Source organism: Pogoniulus pusillus, chromosome 12 (genome assembly GCF_015220805.1).
Source record: "Pogoniulus pusillus isolate bPogPus1 chromosome 12, bPogPus1.pri, whole genome shotgun sequence".
In the NCBI taxonomy this organism is placed as follows: Eukaryota; Metazoa; Chordata; class Aves; order Piciformes; family Lybiidae; genus Pogoniulus; species Pogoniulus pusillus.
The window spans coordinates 13,617,196-13,644,095 of NC_087275.1; the positions used below are offsets into that span (position 1 = coordinate 13,617,196).

Sequence of the window (26,900 nt, forward strand, 5' to 3'; positions counted from 1 at the left end):
ACAACTGAATTGTTGTTTTTTTTCCAGAAAGGGAAAAAAATGTAAAGAGCTTGCTGGTTTGGTGCTGCAGAGACAAGCCATCTTCACAGCAGTTCAGAGCAGCACTCAGACCATGTAATTACTTTCTGTAGACAGTGCTATAAACAAAACCAATTTCCATCCTTAACTAAAAACTACATTTTGGAGACTTTTCCTATTTAAGTCTTCTGCTGGGTTTTCCAATAATGCCAGCACCAACTCTCAGGTAAGTCAGCAGTAATTTTCAGTGGAAAGGACTGAAGAGAAGAAATGACCAAGGATTAACATTACCCCAGCTCGTTCTGAAGAACCCTCATCCATCAACCTGGCTGCTGCCTCCCCGTTGTAAGGCTGAGGGTTTTATTTCCCTCTCACTCAGAGCACTCTAGAACCCTCCATGCCTGTCACTATGGCAAACTGAGTGCAGGTTGTGGGCAGCAACAAAAATGGGAGTAAAGGATGAAGTTTCTGTTGCGCAGTAGCATGGACATAAGTTCAACCATGCAACTTGTGCAGTGTACTAATGGTGCTTTGGATTAATTTCTGTGGATAGTTAGAAGGAAACCACCTCAGGAAAACAAGAAGGAAGAAAATACTTTCAGAAACTACTGACCTATGCTAGACTTTCAAGGTATTTTTATTTTAGGCTATTTTTCACTCTTTCATCAGGTAGAGCAATTTTAGTAAAACAGCCTGTGTAAAATCTGTGCTGTAGTCTGAGCACAAACACAAAGGTTAGACTGGAAAATTTCTGCTGAGGTTATGAAACCTTGAGGTTACAAGGTAATGCACCAACCCAATGCAGTATTAATGCCTCTGTGTGAAACTTGGCCTTAGATCATGGCCATGGGAGTAAACAGGCATGGGAACTAAAGACAAGTTTAAGGTGTGTGTTTGTTGTATTTTGACTTCATCACTTGTACGTAGAATACTGGATACTTTGAAAGAAAGCCTCCATGACAGCACACACTTCCACTTTCTCCACAATCAAATTTGAGTTTAAGCACTCCCTGAATGGTTTGTCAAAACCAAGTCCCATAACTGTGACTGTGCCCGAGGAGGTGTGATCTCAGGTGTTCCAGGTTAAGCCCATTTGGGCTGGGGGAGTGGCCTGGGAACCTGATCCCAGGTATCCCTGGCCCCTCCTGGAGGGGGGACCTCCAGGTCAAAGTTTATCCCACTTCCACTCCTGTGCACAATCCTATTTAAGGAGCAGACAGTTCCTACTCCATCTCTTGCTTCCTGCCTTCGCTCCTGCAGTATCTCCCTGCTGCGGCAGTTTCCAGCCAGCCACGTGGCCAGCTAACCACACGGCTAACCCTGCTGCATTCCAAGGACAATCCTCCTCAGTCCAGAGAATCCACTGCCATCCAACCTGGTTTTGCATATGTATCTGTATCTCCTCCCTTCCTTTACATCTCTGTAACCTCCCTTTACCTTATATATGTTTTACTTATTGTTAAAATTTTCTTTTTAACCTCCAAATCAATCCAAGACTGTTCTTTGGGTGCATTTCCCCCTTTTTACTCTTCTACCTAATTTGGGTAGCCATCCTGTGATTTGTTCTGTTAGGCTTGTAGCTCCAGGAAGTTTAAACAGTAACAACAGGTTATAACCAGCCAGCTCCAGGATCTGTTCAGTTTCCCTCAGTAAACATCAAGTGCTGCAACAAACAGTGTAGTTCATTCAATTACACAGGACTCAAATAGAATTTCATTCAAGGCAAGAGCACTGGGTGCACCTGTCTAACTAATCACTTGTGAATTTAGTGACCAAAACAAGTGTATTTTCAAAGCTGGGAGGAAAGACTTCAAAATGTATTAATTCCTCCTCCTCCCAAGTTTCATGAAAGCAGGCAGTGTGGATATAAACTGATGCCCTGTATGCCTCGACTATGAAAATAACTGCAGCAAGAGGTGCACCAGTGTAGCTTAAATCACATACTACACCTGTTCCCCACTATCAGAATCAAGAACTTAACAACTGCTGCATTTATGGCTGTGCATTTACATCCCTGGAAAGAGGGGACTGGTCACCCTCTGGCTTTTCCAGTCCTTCAGCAGGTGGCTGCACTTTTGCTTCTTAAGGGATTCGGACAGGTATTCCTTTCCCTTTTCCTTCTGTTCTCTCTATATACCCGTGTAATCTGATACCTTTGTAGCAGGGGAGTAAAATACTCCGTGTACATCAATGGAAAACCCTTCCTCTGCCTTTTTTCCCCTCCCTCTTGGTAAGGGGAGGAGGGAGGACACGGAAGGGGAAGTGGAGGCATTTAGCCCTTGTGCTAGACTGTTACAAGTGGAAAATTTCTGCAAGAGAGGCACCACCAGGCAGACTGGCCTGCTCCTGGCAGACAGCTGTGACCCGTGCCCTGCAGTGAGCTGCAGCTGATTCCTCAGGAGTGTGAAGTTCAGCCTGCTAGCCTGGTCAGCCGTTGGTACTTCTTGCCAGCACCTGATGTAATCCAGCCAGCTGCTCCTGGCTGCTCAGCATGTCACTTGGCTGCACATGCCCTCTAGACATATCTAGAGTCCTTGTCACCATCTCCTGTCTTCTGCTTCTTGCTGCTGGCCAGTCTTGTGTTTGCTCCAGCTCTCTCTGATGCTTATTTTTCAGTTGCTACCTCTAGTGCTACCTCCCTTGCAATCTGATTTTCATCTCCCTTCTGACCAGTTTCTCCTCTGTCCCTCAAATCTTGTACACTTTGGCCCACTGATTTGTTAACCTTGCTCAAATAGTAGACATCTGCGTGATCTTACGCTTCTCTGACTGAAGGGACTGACCTACTTGAATCACAGAACTGGTTCTGACTCCCCTAATTTCACCTAGCACCAACTTCTACCTGGTAAATCTATGCCCATGTCTCATGTTTTGTCTCCCAAACACCCAACTGACCACAGTCACTCTCACGTTGTGCTGGAGTAAGTCCATCTGTGTAAAGCTGGTCTCAGAACTCATTGTGATAGCAAGTACAGCCTAATCCACTGCTTTCAAAAGACTTTTGGGGGATGTGCAATTCAGCCACACAAAACCACACAACACAAATGTGCCTGAAAAAAGACTTCTGTGGCTCCAGCCTGTCAATCTACTGCTGCTTTGCAGTAACAAGCTTTCACTGCTGTGACTAACTTACCACTAATGATGGTGGAGTTGAACTGATAAAAGGAATACAAACACAGGAGCAACCTGAATGCCATGTTTGAAGTCCCTCAGGTTTCTGATTAATTGGCTCTTGGCACCTAAGTAAACTACCAATCCCAAGTTATATGTAAATTATTAAAGTGTTATACACTCACTTCAATAAATTAATCCACAAGCAACATAAAACACTCCTCAGGAAAAAAAAGCTTTTACCAGGTTGTTGCTTTGCTGACTATGAAGGAGTATTTCTGCAGTGCATTCCAGACAACCAGTGGTGGTGTGGAAATAGAATCAGCTCTCATGCTACTATTGTGCTGGATTTGTAGTAATTTTAACGCCAACAAATAAAAAGCTCTTCCTTAACTAAAACACTCATTTCACCACGGCACAAATCTAGCAACTTATCTATTTCCCTTTGATCACTGTCATGCATTTTGGAAGACTGTCACCGACAGTTTGCTGGAATTTATTTTGCTTTGTTTTTAAAGGACAGTAAGCTCAACAGTGAAATTTGTTGTGTGTGCCTAAATACCAAGTTTTAGTCAGAATTTTCTGTTCCATCAGAGACACAGCTGACAGAGCAGACCATTTCTAAACTTGTATTTGAGAACCTTTATCCTGCTTACATCAGAAAGATGTCAATTTCCAGGACACATTGCCAAGAGAAATCACAAAGCTCAACTCAAAACCCTATTGTACATACCTTCATTTTCAGTATTGGCTGGAACAGAATCAACACCAAAGGGATGCCATGGCTGAAGGTCATCTAGGCTGACCTCTCCATCTACAGGGAGAAGTTCTACTGTGGTCTTAGTTTCCGTCAGTGAAGGCATGAGAGCGTCATTTCCATAGCTGATTCTGGGTTCACTGATCATATTGGCCAAAACATCATCAGAGTAGTTTTGCTCTTTCTGAAGTAATTCATCTGCAAGGAAATTTCAACAAAGAAATTACTTGAGAGAGACAGCATTTCTGAGGACATAGAGATTCCTTGCTAATTACAAGTATTACAGCTACCTCTGCTTCAGTGCCTTTATCGCTGATCATGCGGTAGGGCTCCACTCTGCAGTGTCTCTTAAAGACCACCTTAATACATCTGATGCAACTCTCTTCCACCCTGTCACTACAGCAAATTCAGCACACGGAAACTGAACAAAAATTTGTAACCTTAGTCCTGGGGCCAAACATGGGTCCTGAATCTTATAAAATGATGTTTTAAAACCAATTTTCCTGTTTAAAAAGCAATTGCTGTAACAGAGAGTAAGCCTCATGTGTAAACAAAATCTAATTATTCAATTGAATTTCTTCATTAGAACAACTTATTGGGACAGTATAGAAAGCCTACATAAAAGGGAACTGTTTTTCCCTTTCTATTAATTTTATTATTTTATAATATACCTAATATATCTTCAGCATGAAAGGTTAAGTCTCATTTTTGTCTCCTTACTGCACTTAGACTGATCCTTGTTCAAATTAAAGTCTCCTTGTATGAAAGCAGAGACAGGTGAAGCACCTTGGTACTCTGAGCAGACATTGAGTCACATGGCTGATGTTAATTCTCATTAGCTAGGCACAAAGAGATTTTGGGACAAAACAAAGAAATGATTGTTAGTTGCCTGAGTGAGAAATTTGGTGTCCAAATGCCTTGCAGGCAGCATGGGTAATACCACTGGAAGCATAATACCAAGTCATCACAAATCACAGGAAAGCAAGTATTTAGAGTTTTGCCAAGCATCTTAGTATCTGCAGTCATTTCAGACCCAGGCATCAGAAGGGTTTTGGAGTGCAGAGTCCTTTGCTCCTGCTGTCTTCTTGCCGTCTTCCTGCCTTCTGCAGAGGATCATGTGAGCTGGCTGCAGAGAGCAGCAATCCATCCAGCGATGGCAGAGAGCTGCACTGGGGATGCCGTGCCCCAGTTGCCCCTTTTCTCTGGGTGAGGCCAATACTATACAACTTCTGCCCAGCTTCCTGCTGCTAATGCACTCTGTGTTACCTGTGCACAGCTCCTGCCCAAATGATGCGTGAAGAGGAAGGAGCAGAGGGAGAAGGACCACAGCTCCAGCAGCAGAGGTGTGACACCTGGCCTGGCATAGCACTTGAGGGGAAACCACAGTGCAGGCATAGCTAGGACCGTCAGGCTGACAGAGAGAGACATCCATCTCCCATCACAATATCGTGATTATATGCAAATCCCTAGAGGTTGGGAGGGATGTGTACACAAAGTCTCCCTCTCAAAGCTGAGAGAAAGCAACCCAGCTGGGAGCATGTCATATCCAGCGCTGCAGGCTCCATTGTTTCCCATTCAGCTGCAGCACACAGCATGGACATTAACTGACCTACACAATAGCTCAAGTGAGGCAGACAGATATTACAACCAGCAGATTATGATCACATCTATTTTACAAGCAGAGAAACAATGGCCAAAATGAATCAAGCTCGTCTGACATGATGAATCAGACACTGAATGATAGTGAGAAATTGCAAGTGCCTGGCTTAAGAACTGTGCTGGAGTTCATCAGACTGAGGCAGCTGTGTCTTCGTGGAGTAAATGATTTGCAAACAATTGCTTCAATCCCTGAACTGCTAAAAAAGTTTGCCTTAGGATTTCCAGTTACTGACACCCACTGGCAAAGTCCAAGAACAGCTTTGCAATGCTGGCTTTGTTCTGAGTATTGATGGCTACATGAATCATCGGTTACACTAATACAGCCATACATCCTCACTGTTACCCATCAATACAGTATTCCCTCTCTTTTCACAGTTGCCAACTCAATTCCTCTATCCTGCAAAAGATGATTCCCTAAATAAGCTGTGAGTACAGACACAGGTTGGGGCTAGGATGTGCATTCAAGACTGTTTCATGAGTTTTGTTTGGTGAGTATCTTCCTTATTAGGTGCTGAAAACAGATTCTAGGATGCTTCTCAAATTTTCATCTCCTGTTAAACTAATAGGACTAAAACTCCATGACAGTTTTCCTATAATAATCTTTTGTTACTCAGCTCATTATTTCCTTGTTAGCATTCTGCTATGTCCTCACATTGAGAAGAATGAGAATGTTGAAATTTTTTGTCTCTCTGAGAGCAAGTGCTCAAAAAAGCTGTGACCTTGCATGAAAACTACACTCAGCTGGGGCCTCAAACCTCCCAGCAACTCTGGATTTGGTTTGAGGATGCACAATTGTTTCTCCTTCAGGTATCCAAATCCATCCTTTATCAGGATGAGAGAAGGGCTCACTTCTGATAGCTCAGTAAAATGCTTTTCAGACTCATCACCATCCTTAGGGAAGTTTCACTCATTCTTGGGCTTACTGCAGGCATTTTCCCATGGCTCATTACTACTCAACAACAGCATCTAGAAGAATTGAAGTATGTTTGGTGAATTAGATAGAAGGATAATACTACCTCTTAGCAGTTTCTCGGGGAACTAGATAGAAGGGTAACACAACTTCCTTTCAAGATTATTCTCTTATCCCACAAAGAGACATGGAGAGCCAAAAGCAAAGAATAGCAGAGGAAAAAAAATGATTACAAAATCTTCTAGTGAATGCTGGATTGTTAGAAGCCACTTGTCCACAATGACCCTAGGCCACACTTCTAATTATAAAGCTTTGCAAAGAACACTGTACTAGCAAAGATACCACATCAAATCCTAAAAGAGTGGTGGAATCTTAGACTGGCAAAACCCATGCTATGTTCTAAAATTTATCTACTTTTTATTGGCATTCAACACTGTTTGCAGTGTTGAACTCTGGGTCATACTTACCCCAGCCCTTAACTGGCACAGCTATAATACAGAAATTTCATGTGGAACAGCTCCACTTGATTCCCTACACCACCAGCAATCCATCAGTTACCTTCCAAATCTTCATTTTTCTCTAGTTCACAGTTCATTATTTAAATTTTCCTACAGTAATTATAATAACATTGTGTTGTATTTTCTTTACAAGGAGTCTATCTACTATATTAGAATCTCTGCAATTGCTATTACGTGTAAGACTTCTGAATTTACTTCAAAAACTGCTTCAAAATTGGTAATTTTGATTTTGGAAGTTCCATAAAAGCAATTTAAGGTCTTAAACCAGATTGGAAAAAACCTGCACCCAGAACACCTCTTTCAAATGCTAATTCAGAGAGCACCAAATTACATGCCAAGTTTTCACCCAAGCTCAAACTTCCTTTGTAAAACGACATGATAGACTAGAGATTGATTCAACAAATAGAGGTCTGGAAATCAGTTCAAATAAACTGCTAGAAATGCTTCCTATCTATCATCTTAAAAGTGACCATTTAGTCTGAATAGAACCCTTGTTTTCCCCAAAGTTAGAGTTGCTTTTGAGCATGTGCATTCAAAATGACAGAGTGTCACCAACCTCCCTATTCGTAATGGCAGAAATCAGAGGGCTTTAGTCATAGCAGTAGTTTCATTTATGCATGTAAATATTGTCTCATGCCAGTTTAAATCATGCAAATGCTGTATGTCACTATTAGGACTCTCTAAGAACATTTACACAACCATTTATTGCAGCACATGTGATAAGAGGTAATATGTTTAGATATGCAGCTTTTAGACAGGCTAATTCAACATGTCATGGCTCATAATCTTCAATGTGAGCATATGCCTAAGAGATTTGCACTGATGTAATGCAGTTAAGTTTTAACTAAATTTGAATGTCTGCATCCTGTCAGCTTCATAAATCAGAATCTCCCCAATCTGGTAAGTATGAATGCAAGACCTCTTTAAAGGCTATGGCTTGGTAAGTACCTCAAAACAAAAAAAAACCAATCCCAAAACATTCTTTACCTGCAGTTCAGAATTTATATTAGATCTCTTACATAAACTGACAGCATACCTGTAACCCACAGCTATGCTAAGAGCTTGATGCAAAGGAACAGATGCATTTCACATTTGCAAGCACTTCTGCTTCCACACAAGTAACTTCTACTGAGATGTGATAAGTAAGGGTTTGCATTGGGAACTCCCAAACAGAAAATACCAGCAGTGCAATAAAGGGTTTACAGTAACTTATGGTTCAGAGAGCTTTCTGTACTTGTGATGAATGCATATTCTGCAGAGTCAGAAAAGTTGTTGGCACTTGTATATCCTGTGACTTTAACATACATAACTTACTGCAAGTAGCAATTCCTCCTCTGAGGTAAAAGGAGAAAATACACAAGAAAATGCAGTGGGTATGTCCTCCAGCCTCTGCTCAACTCATAAGGAATATAAAGCATGTGCTTAAATTTAATCACATTTAGGTCTGTGCCTTACCACAAAGATTTAAGTTTTGATGAATTCCAAGCATATTGTTATCCTAAGGTGTTTTGCTGAAGCAAGAAGACTATAATGTTATGTACTACTAGGTGGCATAATTCTAGCATTATCAAGCTGCAAAACACAGTTGTGGTATTCAGTGTTGAACCAATTCACATGTGTTGTACAAGTCAGATATAATTTAGTGAGTGTATAGGGTTAACCCTCCAGGGGGAGTAACCCTGAACCTGACCCTAGGTGGTTTTGACCACTCCCCCAGGGGTGGGCCTAAACACCACCAGGTGATGGTTAGCCCACTCCCCCTTCCTGGCCCATAAAAGCAGGGGGACTGCCTGTTTCACTCTCTCTCTCTGCAACCCTCTGTGCTCCCTGCCTCGGTCTTACCACCATCACCATCTGTTCCTGGTTTCTCTTTTGTTTCACCATGTGGCCATCACCCATGAGGCGGACAAAGCCATCACCATCAGGTTGTATTTATACATTTTGTATTTGCTATTTTCCCTTCCCTAACCTTTGCAACTTCCCTACCTCTGATACCTTTTTAAGTTAAGCTTTTCTTTTTCTAACTTCCAAATCAAGTGAGATTTCATTTATTTGGGTGTGCTTCCTTCTCTCTCTCTCTCTCTCCATCTAATCCCTTTCTTTTGGGAAAGAAGGGGAAGAGAGAAGGACTTTATAAAATTGTTATTGGTTCTATCAAATTTATCTGAGTCTCTGGAAATTTAAATTAGAACTGAGACAGTGAGCAAGCCTGAGGAGAACTTTTTTGAACATGACCTGCCTACTGGAAGGTGTGAGAGAGGCTCTGTTGCCTGCATGCTTTGAAGATGATGATAAAAGCATGGTATGTTAGGTCGTTACTGTGAATTACTGGCAATGAGCCCAACCTGCAGTGCTCAGATCCTTACAGACAAACACAACCACACTATCAAATTTACGCTTTCTTCTTCTGCTTACCCTGAGAATGTATGCTACCAGCCTTTTTATCTGCAATCTTTTACAGTGCAATATGCCTCTCTCTCACACTTATGTGAAGACTGAAAGATCAAGAATCATGGAAGACAGCAATTCATAGTTCTTACTTTCTGTCCTTTAGAGGCATCACCGCTAGGGTAAGAACAATAATTAGCAGCAGTAGGCTTTTATTAGATTTTGAAAATGTCTTGTGTGTATGAAAATCCTGCTCAGTAGGGTGAGAAGGCTTTTCCTTCTTCAAGTACTCAGAAGATGAACATTTATGGTATTATGAAACAGTCAACCTCAGAAATTTTTCCCAGAAGTAGCAGTAACAATCCTGTAACCTTAGACACTAACAAAAGTTGGAACAAAACTTGAAAAGAAATACACCTGGGACCTCAAGAATAGTTGCAATATTTAGAACTAGGCTTCTAATATATTTTAACACCCCTCCCCCTCCCAATTTCATCACTTTCATTTGCATTTCAGCAAATGTAGATTTCAGTGCTTCCCAAATCACAGAAAAGCAACCCAAGGGCATCTCCTTTACTAAGCAGGCACATATTAATCTTTTGGTTAGATTTGCTCTGCAGACTACTTGTCTTAAAGTGTAAAAAAATTGCTATGTTTAAGGTGCACATAGAATCAGCCAGGTTGGAAGAGACCTCCAAGATCATCCAGTCCCACCTAGCACCCAGCCCTAGCCAGTCAACTAGACCATGGCACCAAGTGCCTCATCCAGGCTTTTCTTGAACACCTCCAGGGACAGTGACTCCACCACCTCCCTGGGCAGCCCATTCCAATGGCAAATCACTCTCTCTGGGAAGAACTTCCTCCTAACATCCAGCCTAGACCTCCCGCAGCACAACTTGAGACTGTGCCCCCTTGTTCTGTTGCTGGTTGCTTGGGAGAAGAAACCAACCCCCACCTGGCTATAGTAGACAGCAATGAGGTCACCCCTGAGCCTCCTCTTCTCCAGGAACTATTCTTTGAAGGTAGGTCACATTGTAACGTGTTTTCTGGTAGTGAACAGTGCTCAAGGCATGAGAAAGCTGGGATGATCCAATTTGGGAAAACATTTATTACCATGTAATGACTGATTTCAGTATGACCTAGGAGTCTTTTTCATTAGGGATGGATTTCAATGTGAATTTAGTTTTGTAAATGGATATGCAATTGCAGAGAGCTCTGAGCAAAGGTTTGTGAGAGTTTCTACACTGCTTCATCAAGGAAGAACCAGAATTATCCTCTTCCTGCTATAAAACTCAAGGACTTGAAATTTTGTCTCGTTTTCTAAGAAGGCTGCTGTGACACTCTTTAGTGAAAAAAGACTGTAATAGCTACAGACCCTTAGCTATCTGACTGCTACATGAATTAATTATTAACTACAACGAAATAGCAATATATGGCTATAGATGTGTGCATATTTGTATTTATTTTAGTATTTAACAGCCAGTTATAGAATCACAGAAAGGTCTGTGTTGGGAGGGACCTTTAAAGGTCATCTAGTCCAACCCTTCTGCAGTTAGCAGGGACATCTTAAGTAGATTAGGTTGTTCAGAGCCTGATCCAATGTGACCCTGAATGTCTCCAGGAGTGAGGCACCTACCATTTCTCTGGCAAACCTGTGCCAGTGTTTCACTACCTTCCTAAAAAAAAAGTCTTCCTTCTATGTAGTCTAAATCTACCCTCTTTTATTTTAAAACCATTGCCATTTGTCCTGTGCAACAGAGGCTGTGCTAAAAAGACTGTCCCCATCTCTCTTAAAAGGGGTCTATAAGTACTGAGAAGCCACAATTAGGTCTCCAGGCTGACCAGTCCCAACTCTCTAAGCCTCCCTTCACAGGTGAGGTGTTCCAGCCCTCCAATCATTTTTGTCTCTCTCCTCTGGACCTGCCCCAACAGCTCTTTCTTGTGGTGACTCCAGAGGTGGATTCAGTACTTCAGATGAGGTCTCACCAGAGCAGAGTAGAGAGACAGAATCACCTCCCTTGACCTGCTGGCCATGATTCTTTTGATGCAGTCCAGAACACAAGGCTGCCCATTTCTGTGGTCTCCTTGCCTTTCTCTATCTTCCTCTCTCACTCAGTTTACTTTAATAATACCAACTCAGGGAAATAGTTCACCATCCACAGCCTCAAAAGCTCTAGATTAAAATGCAGAAAAAACCCTGCTACTTCTACATGATGGCACTCTTGTGGGCAACAATTCTGAATGAAACATTGTTTTTTGTCCACTGAGCCCAGTGTTTTGAATGTTGGGATCTCTCAGTTTTAGCAGTTAATAGCGCTCAGTAGGCTGAATGTATCCTGAGTTGTCTCAAGTATTCTGAAAAGATGCATTTATTAAATTCAACAAATACATCTATTAAGTGGGATATGACCTGCTCTGATGGCTTTTGCACAATTTTTCATATGCATGATCTAATAGAAGGAAGCAGAACAGTGAAAGGACTGGAACCTAGGTAGGAAAACACATTTTTCAATTAAATTTGGCATGTGAGAATCACACAGGAGGAGAAAGCTGTATTGATGAAAGATTACTTCATGCATGGGAACTGACTGTTAGGAAATTATCTCAACATTTCCATCAATCCAGCCATTCTGTAAAATCAGACATCCTCAGTAATTCTTTTCCCTTTTTTATCCTAAGGGTTTGCCTAGCAAGAATACGTCACATACTCTTGGCCAAAAAAAGCACCTGTGAATTTCCACTTTGCACATATGAAGAGAAGCTTATGCTTGAATGAAGCACAACTTGTACATCATTGGCATTAGAGACTTAGTTGGCCTCTCCCTCAGCATACCTGCCCATAGTGATACATTTTAGACTTCACTGTTTGAACTTCCCTAGATAACAAGTCCAGAGACTGCTCTGGGCACGCTGGCTCTGTAACAGATAACACACAGAGCTGCATTATACAGCTTGTGCAGACAGTCTGCAGCTGGTTCTCACTGGACACTTGAAATTTGCTGGCATATAAGAATTAAGATGAATAAATTGCTCTTTCACAGTCTCATACTCCCTGTTAGGAATCAGACCTCAGAGAGAATCACACCTGCAGAAGGCCCATTCAGCTTCAGTCATTCTCTGCCATCAGCTGATTCCCCACATAAACACTCTATCACCTTGCTGCAACAAATAAGTCAGCTGTATCTTATTAAGCTACTTAAGGTATTTAAATATCTATAAAAATATAGAGGTAACAAAGCAGCAAAACTCATGGCTTAGTAAAGACCATAAGCTTGTGATGATTGAAAAAAGATGAAGAGTGTGTGTGTATATATATATACACACAAACACATATTAAAAATGTACTTGTTTACATGTCTGTGTATATGAACTAGTCAAATGCTTTAAGTCTTTGGGTGGAAGAGGTTTTAATTGTTTATCAGGCAGTCCACCTGGGCCATATCACTATTTAAGCATACAACATTCATCTACATGCTGCTGTGTAAAGCTTAACACAGAATTTGTTTGCTTTTGTGGGAGAAGTTAGTGCTGGAAGCCACTCCAGGGTACCTAGGCAAATACACAATACTCTGAAGGGTGAAAGCAGCCTTCAGGGCAAAAAAGGGCAGAGCAGAATGGGAGGAACACTAAGCCTGTATGATATAGCAAATGGTCTCTTGAAAACTAGAGGGCAAGTTTTAAAGTACCTTAGGGAAAGACCTGCATGTAACTGTGCTACTTCCAAAAAAAAAACCTGTTTAAAAGAAACTTTGCAGTTAACGTGTAGTGTGGATACAGCTTTCAAATTTGAATGGAATAATTGCTGCCATGGAAGAATGTGCTAGTTTTAGAGAGGGGTTTGGCAAAGATGGCCAGCCTTTGTGTTTAAAATTGAAGACGTTTCCTCTGAAGTCCTAGACAAGTGCCTGGGGCAATTTAGAGACGACAGTTCCACTGACCTCCAGAATGGCAGAAGTATGAAACTTACGGGGAGTTGTCTGACTTTGCTCAGTTGCAGTTTTTGTAAGAACTGCAGCTGCACCATGGATTGGTGGCTGTTTATTTTACCCTGAGTGAAAAGTTCAACTCCACGTGACTCCTTTAAAAAGAGAAAAAGGAATACTAACTGGAAAGTATGGATAACCAAAACCAGTGAGGTTCTCTGCACTGGTGTGCTTTTCTGCACTTCCACCTACTGCTACAAAGTCCTTGCATTGAATGACCAAGGGGATCTCTCCAGTGTCTGTTCTCAAGAACAGTCTGAGCCCACGCTTAGACAGGCCAGTCACAAAGAGGAGTATCACAGTAAACAGGGATGACTGAGACATTTTGCCCTTCTACTGCTGCACATAGAACCAGGAGGATTTACACTGACAGGACTGAGCAGGCTTGTCCATTGGTGCAGAGACCAACTGTCCTAAGGATAAGCACCACTGATGACAATTCCTTATCTTTCTCTGTCAGTTCACCAAACTCAGTCTGTCCCAATACAAATAAATACTAGAGTACTTTTTAATTTACCAATGGTTCAACACCCCTGTTTTTCTCCACCAGAAAAACAAAAATTAAGGCATTATAACCATCATGATACACTACATGAATTGCATAAAGCAACAGCACCAATACTTTCACCTCTGCTCTAAGAGGAAGATTAGAACTGCTTCACAGGAAGCAGGGAATTGCAAGCATTTTCTAGTGTAGTGTACTAAAATTTAGTCATAAGGTAATTCCTGGTTTTACATGATATGAACTATACTGCTTTCTATGATCCCCTTCCAATACCCTTGGTAACTTTACAACATGCTTTTAACATGCTATTGACACATTTAATGCGTCAGCTTCCCTTTATTATTCTGATACCTCAATATGGCAACCCAACTTCAAAAAAAAGGTGCAGAAATCCTAAGCACTGCTTCATGATTTAGGGTTTTTTTTCAGATAGAGTTCTTCCCTTCAGCTAAATCCTAGGACAGAAATTACAAGGAAGAGTTAGAAAAAATGAGACAGTGAGAAGTGCCGCTGCACTCTGAAAGTCAGTAATGATCACATATTCCAAACACAGCATTTTAAAGGGAGAGGATGGAAAAAACAATTGCAGAAGAAACGGCACCAATCACAACAGACATTGAACCTACTTTTGGCAGATCTCCTGAGGTTGTGTTTTGGTTTTACAATATAAATCCCCAAAGCACAATGCTTGCTGTTTTGGGCTGTTAGCTTGTGACAAGCAGCTAATGCCCTCAAAACTTCTTAAAAAGGATCCCAAAGAACGAGTGGAGAACAGCATCTTAATTCAACTCATGATAAGAAATGAAGCAAGGCTGTTGATTAACTGCATGTCAAAATTAGCAGCTAGAAATATGAGATCAACAATTAAGTCTTATAAATGCTGAAAGACCAGAACTAGTTGATGTAGCACTAACTCTGTCCTCCACAGATGCAGGTGTATGGACCTAATCGTTAAAGAGGCAGGTTTATAAGAAATCAAGACACCTTTAGTCTGCACCTTCTCCTACATGTATAGCTTTTTTCTAAAAATACTTAAAAAAAAATCTTTACAGTAAGTTGTGGAACAAATGCCAAGAGGTAGATCTCTCTTGTTCAAATTTTGTCATGCTAAGTTGGAGCACACAAATACTCATGACCCAGGATCATCATATTCAAGCAGTGAGTCTACTTGCCTTTGACCTGTCTCCCAGATACATGATGCGAGTGTGGCAGTCTACTTGCCTTTGACCTCTCTCCCAGATATTTGATGCGAGTGTGGCATCCAGCACATGCCTCAGAAGAGCAGGACAGGCACAGCAGAAGAGAGTAATAGAATAACAATAGCTTGATTTTGTCATGGGACAGATGAAATCATATTCTCTTACTGCTTATAAGTGAATGTTTCAGAGCTTAGTTATGATACTGCTGCTGTAGTTGGTGCTGAATATTTCATCAGTGGTGGGCTAGAAAATGTGGAGCTGAGGACATCAGTTTGGAAATAGAGCAGGAAAGACAGAATTAAAAATTCAGCTCAGTGCCTGCCCGTTTGACTGAAGCACAAAGCTCTGACGTAGCTTCTAATTCAGAAGCTGTGCCTGCTGTGCCACTCCCAATGTAAATTGTCTCTTGCATACATGGATAAGCAGTCTAATCAAATAAGGATTTAAAGCAGGAGGTGCTCAAAGGAACTGCTGATTTTTCTTAAAGCTTGCCCGTGCCCTCTTTGAGCTTTTGCACATATTAAGCAGTATATGAGATTTATCTGAGGGAAAAGGTAAGTACAAATATCACGGTAACCAAATAATCTGCTCACCTGCATTGTGCAAGTAAACATCTCATCTTGGATTCTTTTGTGCCACTCTCCCATTCATGAGGCATACTCCTGCCGCTGAGAACACTACTTAACATCAAGAACTACACTGGTTACCAAGACTGACCTGGTTTGCAGCACATTTGCATCACTACCCCTTGAGACACCATCTGCAGCCAGAATGCCAAATAGTCTCCTACAAAAGTGACCTGATTGTGTTTTCCGGGCTTTGTCATAACAGTTGCAGTCAGACAAACCTATTTCTTCACCTTGTACACTGATTTTTTTTCCACTGCTCCAATATAAACAGAAGATAACCAGCAGTATTCTTTCTTACACATCTGGAATTTGCTGTTACAATACTTAATCTGTCACCATAACAAGGTGTTTACACATTACACGTTGGTCCAATGCTTGATGAAAAAATCCTCACTTCATGCAAGTGCCATTTTCTACACTTTGCAATTCTGTAGGTCTTCTTAGGCATCTGTATACACAAATGAAGACATTTTCTATTTGAGGCAACAGACATAAACTGGTGACAAGCATCTGCAGATGATGACTACAACTCCTTAGATTTTACCTAACTTCCTGCCATCATCTCGGCTAGAGTTCTGAAAATAACCATAAGTTTTAAGAGGCTGCTTTTAGCGTAAAAGTTCGATACTGCATTTTGGATTCCATACCTTAAATCTATGGTTGTAAACCTGCTTTTTTTGAGGTAGGAACATCAAACACATTCTGTATTTTAAAGGAACTTGAAATGTCCTACTGCTGGATTGTGATTGATCTGATCACCAAGCATAAACTAAAAATGGGCAGAGTTTTAAGAAAACATTCTCTCTGCAGGTGCTATGCCTCCTGAATAACTCTAGATTCTGTTTCACATAATTCAGATTAATTGGTCAGCTTCAAAAATAACAGACAGCAATTACAAATGTGCACATTGTCTTTAGGCTCGGGTACTTCCCAAAGACATCATCTATTTCACAGAGATGAACCTTCCATAGTGGACTCCCAGGAACACATAAGAGAAATTTTGATGTATTTCTAGATTACTTAAAAAAAAGAAATTACATCCCACGATCTGAGACTCAAATTTGTCAGCAGCTAAGAATGGACAAACTGCAACCCATGGCATATTTCTAGCAGTGAGAAAATCTAGTAAACCCCAGCCTTTAATTAGAGAGGCTGAGGGAGCTGGGGTTGCTTAGCCTGGAGAAGAAGAGGCTCAGGGGTGACCTCACTGCTCTCTACAACTATCTGAAGGGAGGTTGTAGCTAGGTGGGGTTGGTCTCTTCTCCCAGGCAACCAGCAATAGAACAAGGGGGGACAGTCTCAAGTTGTGCTAGGGGAGGTCTAGGCTGGATGTTAGGAGGAAGTTCTTCCCAGAGAGAGTGATTGCCATTGGAATGGGCTGCCCAGGGAGGTGGTGGAGTCGCTGCCCCTGGAGGTGTTCAAGAAAAGCCTGGATGGGGCACTTAGTGCCATGGTCTAGTTGATTGGCTAGAGTTAGGTGGGACAGGATGATCTTGGAGGTCTCTTCCAAGCTGGTTGATTCTATGATATAAAAGGAATTAAACCCACAGTACAAATTCACAGAAAACTAGATCTCATTTATTTTGCTGTTCACAGAACTACCTGTTCAATTTAGAGAAAACCTACTTTTGTCAGAGCTATGCCTTCTATAGCAAAGATTATTCATTCCTCAGGGTGAAAATCGTTCATGAAGAACGCTGCAGTAAAGGATGGAGCTAGAAATCAAAAGTACAATGAACAAGAAGTCTGAATAAAACACTGGCCATCTAACTTGCATCTCGGCCTAAGAGAAGAGCTATTTTTGACTATGCTTCCTTACATGTAATTTATTATTCAGACACTGTGTGTGAGAGATGTTCTTACCTTGGTATTTTTCAGCTTCTTCACTGACTCAAACCTGTCAATGGCTCTAACAAAAGGTATTTAATGAAACATTTGTTTTTCTAACAAGAGTTATAGTATTTCTTGGGACTATTACCAAGTGTGATTTTATTAGTAGTTTACATCTCCACAGATTCTGCAGCTGTAATAATTTTTTAACAGGAGACTAGAGACTAAGAAAATCCTTAATTTCAGAACAGAATCTGAAACAGACTGATTGATACTCAAGGCTAGAAGGATACTGTCTGCTCTAACAGATGGGAATGACCTCTACAAACTCCTACTAAAAGCCAGTCTGCAAAACCAAAGTATACAACCACTGTTACCAACAAGATTGTTGATACTGAAAGAGAACAGGCTTTCTTCTTCTTACTGAAAGCTCTTTTACCTAGTACAGCCCAGATGTGGTACTTCATTTAACTTTTGCTGCCTGGTTAACTCCCTGTAGGAGAATTTGCTTTTCATTGCTTTAAATTTCATAGTGCTTTGCAGAGTTTTTTGAATATCCAAGTTTACAAAAAAAGAAAAAAATCAAGGCAGGGAAAATGTACTCAAGAGGTTGTGCCAGACGACTTCTTGGACATATCTTAGCTTCTCTCATTTTTAAGGAAATAAAATCCTACTAATTTTAGGCTTCTCCCTCCTAAAAATTAGTATTACATTTGAGATTAGGAGTCATATTTTTGTAAACCATTTGGCAGTTAACAGACTTTTGCTCCCACGTCACTTTAAAGCCATTCCCATTTCAGTACTTAGGGAGAAGAGAAGTTAGGTGAATGTCCTCACCAACAAACATCAACACTACCAAGAACAAAAATACTGGAACTTAACCAAGGAAGTTAGGGGAATGAAAGCAATGCAGAAGAAAAACTGAGCATCCTGAAGTCCTAACAATACTGATGTCTCATTTGCTACAGGAATTTTATGTTTTCAAATAATCTACAATGTGTGGTGCCACTGTAACCCCCCACCCTCAAACAACTTTCTGTAACTGTGGATTGAGATTGCTGATTGTGCCTTTTGACTGTGGTGTATAGAAATCCATGGTGAAGGATAACTGCCATCTTTTTGCTTCCTCTCAACCTGCTCCCTGAAGTCCTGATTTCAACGCCAGCCCTCTCAAGCTACCTCAGAAATATGTGTGCTTTGGGCAAATGAACCCACTGCAACTCCCTGCCCATGCCTTCCTTGTATCTTAAATGCACCCTAATCCTTACTGCAATGGCACGCCTCCCTCCCCTGTGTTTTAAATGCAGCAATAATTTATTTAGGCAGCTGAAGCTGGTTATTTGTGCAACTAATCCATTAACTGTCATTTGGCAAAATCTTGTGGAAAGAACTGTTACCAAGACAATGATCATCCCATTTCCAGCCTCTGCATTCAAGACACATTACCAACACGATGTCCAGAGCTGTCACTTTATCTGAAATTAATATACAGGCCAAGTGGAGCTGAGCTGCTTTGCTGCAGTAGCAGCACACAGTGGAATCTAAGCACTGCAACTGAGATCTCTTTGCCAAGAACAGAAACCTCAATGATAGGAAAGACCATTCTCCCTCACAGCTGGGACAACATTCAGTGAAGATGCAAACATCAGACTGTTGCTACCCGAGTGATCTTCAGCCCAGCCTGTAGGCCGGAAAAAAACCAGACTAGCTAACCAAGAACTAAATGCATGACTAGTAACATACTGCCAAGTTGCACTGAACTTCTAGTTGACACTTAGATTTTTCTTGGGTGCCTGGGTCGGTAACTAATTTTTTAGCTGCTGAGACTTCCAAAATGTCTACATCAGATAACATAAACTTACCATGGAAACGAATTATCCAAACTGAGGAAGGAATTGGTTATAAATCTCATGTCAGTAGCTGCATCCCTGGAGCATGGAGGCTCTAAGAGTAAATTATTTCAGGGAAGACATCTACCACAATGTGATGATGTCACTGCATGGATTATACAGGATTTCTTTTCCAAGTTACAATTCGTCATTTCAGAATATAGGCAAGTTTGTATTTCTATCTTTCCACTGGGATAGCATATCAACAGGAGAAGTAAGGTGCTCTGTTTTATCTTTTGGTAGCAACTTCTCATGACATAAATATTTCCCTTTTTCCACATGAATAGTTTGCATACCGACTTCATCCTGGATCTCCTCTGCTACAGCAGGCACATTGTAGAGGAAGGAGAGAGACTGGTTCATGCGTTCATATATCACACGTAGATGTGTCATAACCTACGGAAAGAAAAGTATTTTAAAGAGGGGAATATTGCAGTTAATTTGGCATTACCATAAATCTTAGAGTTTATAGCCAGGAAGACAGTTTTTACTTAGGCTAGGTATAAGATTTCAGTACGCTTTATGTACTGTCAAATCTTGCACTCAAAGCTTGCCAAATTCACCTCTCCTACAAAAATAGTATCCTAGATGCTCTTCCATGGCAACTACTTGAAATCCTATAGGAATGCAGCAGTCTGAAGTGGAGGTTCAGATCTGCTGTGGGGCAGAACAAGTACACAAGCAGCTATTGTGGTAAAGATGTACAGCCTCATTTACCCTTTGGCAATTTACAGTTGCCCATACTGCAGGTTTTCAGGTAACATGCAAGCCAAGTGTGGCACAATGACTGCTGCACCAAAATGTTTTATCTGCTGGGGTGGTTTTTTATTTCTTTATCCTAATATTGCAAAAACAAACAGCTCTCTCTGACAAGAGCTTCAGTTTTCTTGGTTAAAAACATCTGCAAGCATTTTCAGCTGAAAACAAAAATACTTCCACTCAGAGGCATTCCTGCATTGTCTCATATGATTACAACTCTATTGCCTCAGATTCCTGCACGGTGCTAAGAGCTGAGTCACGACATCCCATGATATATACTCCTCCAGGGTACTCTCCACAAGGATCACCTCTCTTCAGTAAAAAGGGAAACTGAGGTGCATCTTAGAAGACGGACAGGGCAATTATGTCTAAAAAGGAAAATGGGTTGCAGACAGCGATTTTAATGGAAAATTGGTTTGATTTCTTCAAATCCTGACACAGTAATTATGTTTTTGAACACAGTACTTTATCTTCCATTTTCCACTGAAAAAACCCTGCACAAACAGATCCTCCAGTCTACATTTCCCCAGCCTTCCAACCAATTCAAGAAGCAAAGATACTATACAGACATACATTCCTATGATGATGCACTAAGTGATACACTGCACTTCTGTATTTAAACACCAATTTCCATTCCTCACCTGTGCTGCCACACAATCTGTAGTCTGCAAAATGTCACTGGTTTTTGTTATTAAATAATCTGGTGTTTCAGACAGTAAAAAGTCATGTTAAATGTCAAAGGACATGCCTTAATGTTTTAGATGAGGGAAAGACAACTGCCACTGCAGAAGGCTGTTGGAAGTATGCACTTCTAACTCTTGCAACTTCAAGGCAGCATGACCTTAATGTACAAGTCTGTCTGAAATAGATGTTTGAGAAACCTGATGTGCAAATCGTGCCACTCAGAAGGTAGATGGTTTTGGTTTAGCTTTTAGTGATGCCTGCGAGTTCAGCAACTGTGGTCAAAGCACTGCTTCCTAATCCATTCTGCAGAAGGAACAGTGGCAGACTCCGCAGATTACAGCACACCTCCTTTTTTACAGCTTATCCATTACAATTTTAACTGCTGTTTGAAAGCCAACTACATTTGCAATTCTGTTGTTATTTTGTTGGTTTGACTGAGGGGTTTGGTTTTTGTTTTGTTTTTCCTTAAAGAATTTTTTTTGTTCTCAACCTCCACTACTTTTGAAGGCAACATAAAAACTGTCCCAAAACATACTCACTGAAAGGAGTACAGGAACATTCATCAGTTAAAACACCATGAACTGCAGTGCCTACCTTAAAAGAACATGTTAAATTTGAGTGCATCGCAGCAAGCGCATTTATGGACACCACAAAGGACCTCTGCAATCATTGTAGAAATGCTGATAGCAGTCATGATGGCTACAACACTTCTGATTCTGCTGCTTTAGCTGAAGGAAGCATAACCACATGTGGTCACCAGATCTAATTACTGACGTTTTCTAGAGATATTATTTACCAAAGCTCTGGGCATTAATGCCCTGAAGGGGTCCTCAAGAAATGCCTCTGACTGACTCACTGTCTGGGACAGCCAGAAAACCTGGTTTTCAGTTCTTTTCAGAAGACAGATTTTACTCCTACACCATAATGTTCTGCTGGAAAGGAAATGATTTCTTACTGCATGTAAGCTGTCCACAGAAAGGAGCAAAGTAATTTAAAAAAAAAACAGGTTGACAGAAACCTCACAGCAGTTATGAACCATCACAGCCCCATTAACCCTCAGTAGAGACTACCTGAGATCTGATTTGGGCAGCTTTCTTTGGGTCGACCATACGGACGTGTTCAAAGTGTTTGAGAGTATGCTGTCTGTCTTTCTGCTCGGCACGCACGTACTTCTTCAGCATGTTGAACACATGACGAGGCTGCAGGGAAGAAAAATTGGGGAGAAAAAAAAAACAAACACAGTTTAGAACAACACATTTTACTTTCTTGCACTGAAGATGTATCCCAGATGAAAAGCACTTGGCCAGCCAGTGCCCGCAGCTGTCTTCTGATAGCAGGTTTGCTTTAAGGAACTTCCACTCATTCACCTCATTTGAAATGATTGTGCTAGCTTGAGCCTAGCTAGAATGTTTTGGTGAGAAGAACTAGATCATAGGCTGTGGAAGAAAAACAAGGCTGATGTCTGCCTCACTCATTGGCTTGCTGAGATGTATAAGAATAAAAATCAAAACATAGATAGGGCACTTCTGCTGGGGAGCTCGGAGCTGCATCTCTCTAACCTCTCTGCTGTTCCTCTGCTAATCTGTTTTGCTGCCGAACCTCCATTCTTCCTTGGGACTGGGGTAAGGTTGAGAGGGGTAGGGGGAAGGTGAAGGGGCAGTTGGAAGCCCCTCCTGGGGACTCTGGTTTCTGGGAGGGGAGTTGTGTTTCTGTATTACCTTTTACCTTGTATATTTCTGTATATAACTGTATATACTGTAAATATCTGCTTAAGTATTGTGCTAAGCTGTCAATAAATAGCTTCATTCAATTTCCAGAGCCAGCTGGTAATTTCCAAAGTGGGGGGGGGCAGGGAACACCCAAACCACCACATGTGATGCACCCTGAAATAGTAGCTGTAGCTAATAGATAAGGTCTCTGGTGAGGGTATTCAGACTTTTGTCCCAACTCTAAGGGGAAATTTGGCTGTTGCATTTTCTTGTCCAAATGCTATACTACTGGCCCATCAAGACAGCAAGCGCCACCTTAGCATGCTACACAGTGGCTATCCAATACCAATTTCTTTTGGGCTTTGCCTCCATTCACTCCATCTGCTTCTCTCTTCCAACTCAGTAACCCTCCATAAGCCAATCCCCAGTTTTGCAACCTTCACTACCACCAGGCAAATCCCTCCCAGACCCTGTGAAACCTGGATACCATTGCAACCATTTCAGTGATTGCTCACATACATTCTACTACCCTGAATACTTAACGTATCAATATCTGCCAAGTGCAGTTACATTTTAACAATAAAAAAGATTAGAGCTGCTATGTTCTGTCAACAGTAAACTGCATGTACACATTCAAATAAAAATCAGCTTGCCCCAACAGCTGCACAGAAGACCATGCAAAAGCACTACTCTATGTATCTAGTCCAAGCAGTAATCATCAAAACTTAACTGTGAGACTTAAAAACAATCAATCTCAAGACACTCCTAACCTGTCACTACTGAAATGTCACTAGGGAGAAAAGAGCAAAGGCATCACTGAGCTTCAGGTACAGAAAAGTATATACCCAAAAGACAAGCAGTGAGGACTAAGAAATGTGTATTTCTATGGTTTTATGTACCTTGTGCAATCATACAGTGCCAAAACAGGAAAGTGTTCTCAAGCATTCAGCTAAGACATTTGTTTTTAACTCTGTTCACGATGGATTCTGGAAATTCCTCCACTCCCAGTTCTGCTCGTGCTGTTGCACTTACACATGCTACCTGAAGCTGCTTCATCAGTGAAAAGCATGAAACTGAGGCATGTGAGAAGAAAGGGAATGGTGACCTTACTGCACAGTAGATCAAAGAATGAGCAGAAGCAGTGAACAGCAGGTCTGGGCACTGAGAGGGATAGGTGGGGAAGTGACAAAAGAAGCACCAGAGGCTTTGTGCACTGCTTTGTGAATCGCAAAAAAAATGTGGGCAAAGTCGAATTTCTGAGAATATTTAGATTCATGGACAAATACAGAGCCTAAAATAATGTAACATTTACACAAGAGATTAATGCTAATCCAGCGAGCTCAAAGATTTAAGAATCTCTTCAGCTTAAGAGAAGCATTAGATTGTAAAATGGCTGAAGGAAGTAAATCAAAAGCTGCCTGAAGATTTCACAGACACAAATAGAGAGATGTGAAGCCATTCCCTGATGGAGGATTAAATTTAGTGGCTCCATGACTGAAAACTCACTCATGAGGGAAATAATCCCATGCCCCCATCACAACACTGTGGTAATGGCCAAACAATGAGAAATGCCAACTGCAAAGCCTTGCAGGGAAAAAGGCTAGAGGACCAGAAAGTTTAACGGTGACCAAAAAAATCCTTTCCTGACAATTCAGCTTTTTTTGCATGAAGAGTCATAAGCAGACTCGTTAACAGGATAATAATCTTCAAAATATCTGACAAATGCTACAAACAGTAGTAGTGACTTGGATAAATTGGCAGCCCACCTTCAGTGCCTTGTCTAGCACTGAGAAATGTCCCAAACTTATCATCAAAAGGAGAAATGGATATACATGTCTTCAGCATTGGCCAGACAGACAAGAAATGTCACTGTGATAGCAACAGAAAGCTGTAACTCAGATATAGGACAATGCAGAAGGAATATTAACTGCAAGATGTTTCCTCAGAGGGCAGAGATTTGGAGTTGTCTCGAGCAAAAAACCCAAAAACTTAACCCACTGAAAATGCACTGTACCTAGGCATACAAGCCCAGGCAGTTTCAGTGTTTTTAAACCTACCCACATGGACATTTAACCCTGCTGCTAACTATTGATCTGCTCTTCTCATATTGCCTAAAGGCTTGCGACATTAGCAGCAAGTGATTCAAAGGCAAGAAGGCCTTGAGAAGCATTCAGTCACCTCACACAGATGCACAAGGCTTTTGCAGTCAGCAAGGCACTACACTACACATACATTCCTAGGGTGCATGCAGGCACTAATAGATTCCCTGGACACAAGATTGAGAATATCTATCTATCTATCTATCTATCTATCTATCTGTATCTATCTATATCTACGTAGTATCCAAGGTCCCCTGAAGTGAATTACCATAAGACTCATTATTATCAAACATTCTAGGGTGTATTAGAAGGGTTGTGGTTAGTAGCTTGAGGGAGGTTCTCCTTCCCCTCTATTCTGCCCTGGTGAGGCCTTATCTGGGACACTGTGTCCAGTTCTGGGCCCCTCAGTTCAAGAAGGACAGGGAGCTGCTTGAGAGAGTCCAGCACAGAGCCACAAAAATGATTAAGGGAGTGCAACATCTTCCTTATGAAGAGAGACTGAGGCAGCTGGGCCTTTTTAGCTTGGAGAGGAGGAGAGTCAGGGGTGACCTGATTAATGTTTATAAGTATGTAAGGGGTGAGTGCCAGGAGGATGGAGCCAGCTTCTTTTTGGTGATGTCCAGTTACAGGACAAGGGTGGAAGTTCAGGCACAGGAGGTCCCATGTGAACTTGAAGAATTTTTTCACTGTGAGGGTGAAAACTGGAACCAGCTGCTCAGGGAGGTTGTGGAGTCTCCCTCTCTAGAGATATTCAAGAACTGCACGTGAGAAGGAAGTTCTTCACCAGGAGAGTGGTGAGAGCCTGGAATGGGTTGCTCGGGGAGATGGTTGAGGCCCTGTCCCTGGAAGTGTTTAGGGCCAGGCTGGATGGAGCTCTGAACAGCCTGCTCTAGGGTAGGGTGTCCCTACCCATGGCAGGGGGGTTGGAACTAGATGATCCTTGTGGTCCCTTCCAACCCTGACTGATTCTTTGCTTCTAACTGTCTGGATGCGTTCCAGTGTGATCTGCTCCAGGTGATCTTGCTGCAGCAGGGCGGCTGGACCAGATGATCTTTCCAGCCCTTGACATTCTATGATTCTCTGATTTATTAAGTGTGACCTTTAGGAAATATGCCCTGCCTCAAGCATTAAGGTAACAGTAATTTCCATAATGATGAGAGGACCCCTCAGAAGGTGGTGGTATGCCCTGAACATTTGATGTACACTGCAGCAATGCCATTATTGCAGAGAACTCATCCTACTTCACACTTACGCAGGTGTTTGCAGTAGCATTCGCCCCCAACTCTGGCACACCAAGCAGTGACATGAATGCTTGTGATGATAGAAAGGCCATAATGAACAGTCAGGCACAGAGATGAAGAAAGGCTCCACAGGCTGAGAAGATGCAGTCAGACCCTGTGTCTGAAGTTATTATATCCACAGCCATCTATTACTTCGATCCTAGGCAGGCACCATCAGATTAAATTACAAATGAAAGCAGTGCTGTTATCAGCTAAATTAAGTTCCAAGGCCTTGGCTCTGACACTGTCTATGCTGGAATAAATGGCTGACACAACCCGTGGTCAGGTTGATACATTTTGCTCTTCATAGAACTACCAAACTTGATTAAAAAATTGTGGGTTTAGCATCTGTAATTCTGCTATGTGCTTTGCCAGGGAAAACTCAGTGTATTCACTTTGGTATCTCACAGAATAACTGCCTCATGTCAGCCACCAGGGATCATCTAAAGCTCATGAAAAAAATGCACTATTTTTAGTTGTCTCTGTTTTGTTAGCTGGGTTGGTTTTTTTTTTTCCAGTCCTCCTCTGAAAGCCACCAGGATATTCCCAACACAATTCCTGTTATCCCCATATTTTGAGTTACCTTGGCCAGTGCTGCTGGTGACTATCACTCATTCTGTGATGAGAATGGCTAATGACTTCTTAAGCAACAGGATCCAGCACTACATGCACAATGCATATTAATTAGCAATATTGTTTAGTTAGGAATAATATTGGCTGTTGGCTGGCAAGAAGCTTAAATCCACTTTCTTATGGCACATACTCCCTATCCAGACAAATGCAGAAAAAAGAAGGCACCAACACATGTCATAAGGTGTGCAATGGGAAACACAGGGCGAGGCAGTGTAATTGCTACCATTACATGCTGCTTCTGATTATTTCTCCCATGAATCTCACTCTAGACGAAATTCCTCCTTGGTAGATACAAAGACCTGTTTTTTTTCCTTAAAATAAAGCACAGATCAATTTGTAG

General features: G+C 41.5%; 2 protein-coding genes across 3 annotated transcripts in view; one reads left to right on the forward strand and one right to left on the reverse strand.

Moving 5' to 3' along the window:
• GABPA (GA binding protein transcription factor subunit alpha) overlaps nt 1-5,982 on the forward strand; it is a 92,854-nt gene extending 86,872 nt beyond the window's left edge. The window contains exon 12 of the mRNA XM_064152353.1: nt 5,921-5,982. Coding sequence (XP_064008423.1) covers nt 5,921-5,974 — 54 coding nt within the window. The 3' untranslated portion in view covers nt 5,975-5,982. The remainder of the gene's footprint in view (nt 1-5,920) is intronic.
• APP (amyloid beta precursor protein) overlaps nt 1-26,900 on the reverse strand; it is a 216,158-nt gene that overhangs the window by 25,473 nt on the left and 163,785 nt on the right. For both annotated transcript variants that reach the window (XM_064152349.1, XM_064152350.1), the window contains 3 exons: nt 21,910-22,038; nt 19,693-19,792; nt 3,863-4,084 (listed from right to left, as the gene is read on the reverse strand). In XM_064152349.1, the coding sequence (XP_064008419.1) occupies nt 3,863-4,084; nt 19,693-19,792; nt 21,910-22,038 (451 nt within the window). The remainder of the gene's footprint in view (nt 1-3,862; nt 4,085-19,692; nt 19,793-21,909; nt 22,039-26,900) is intronic.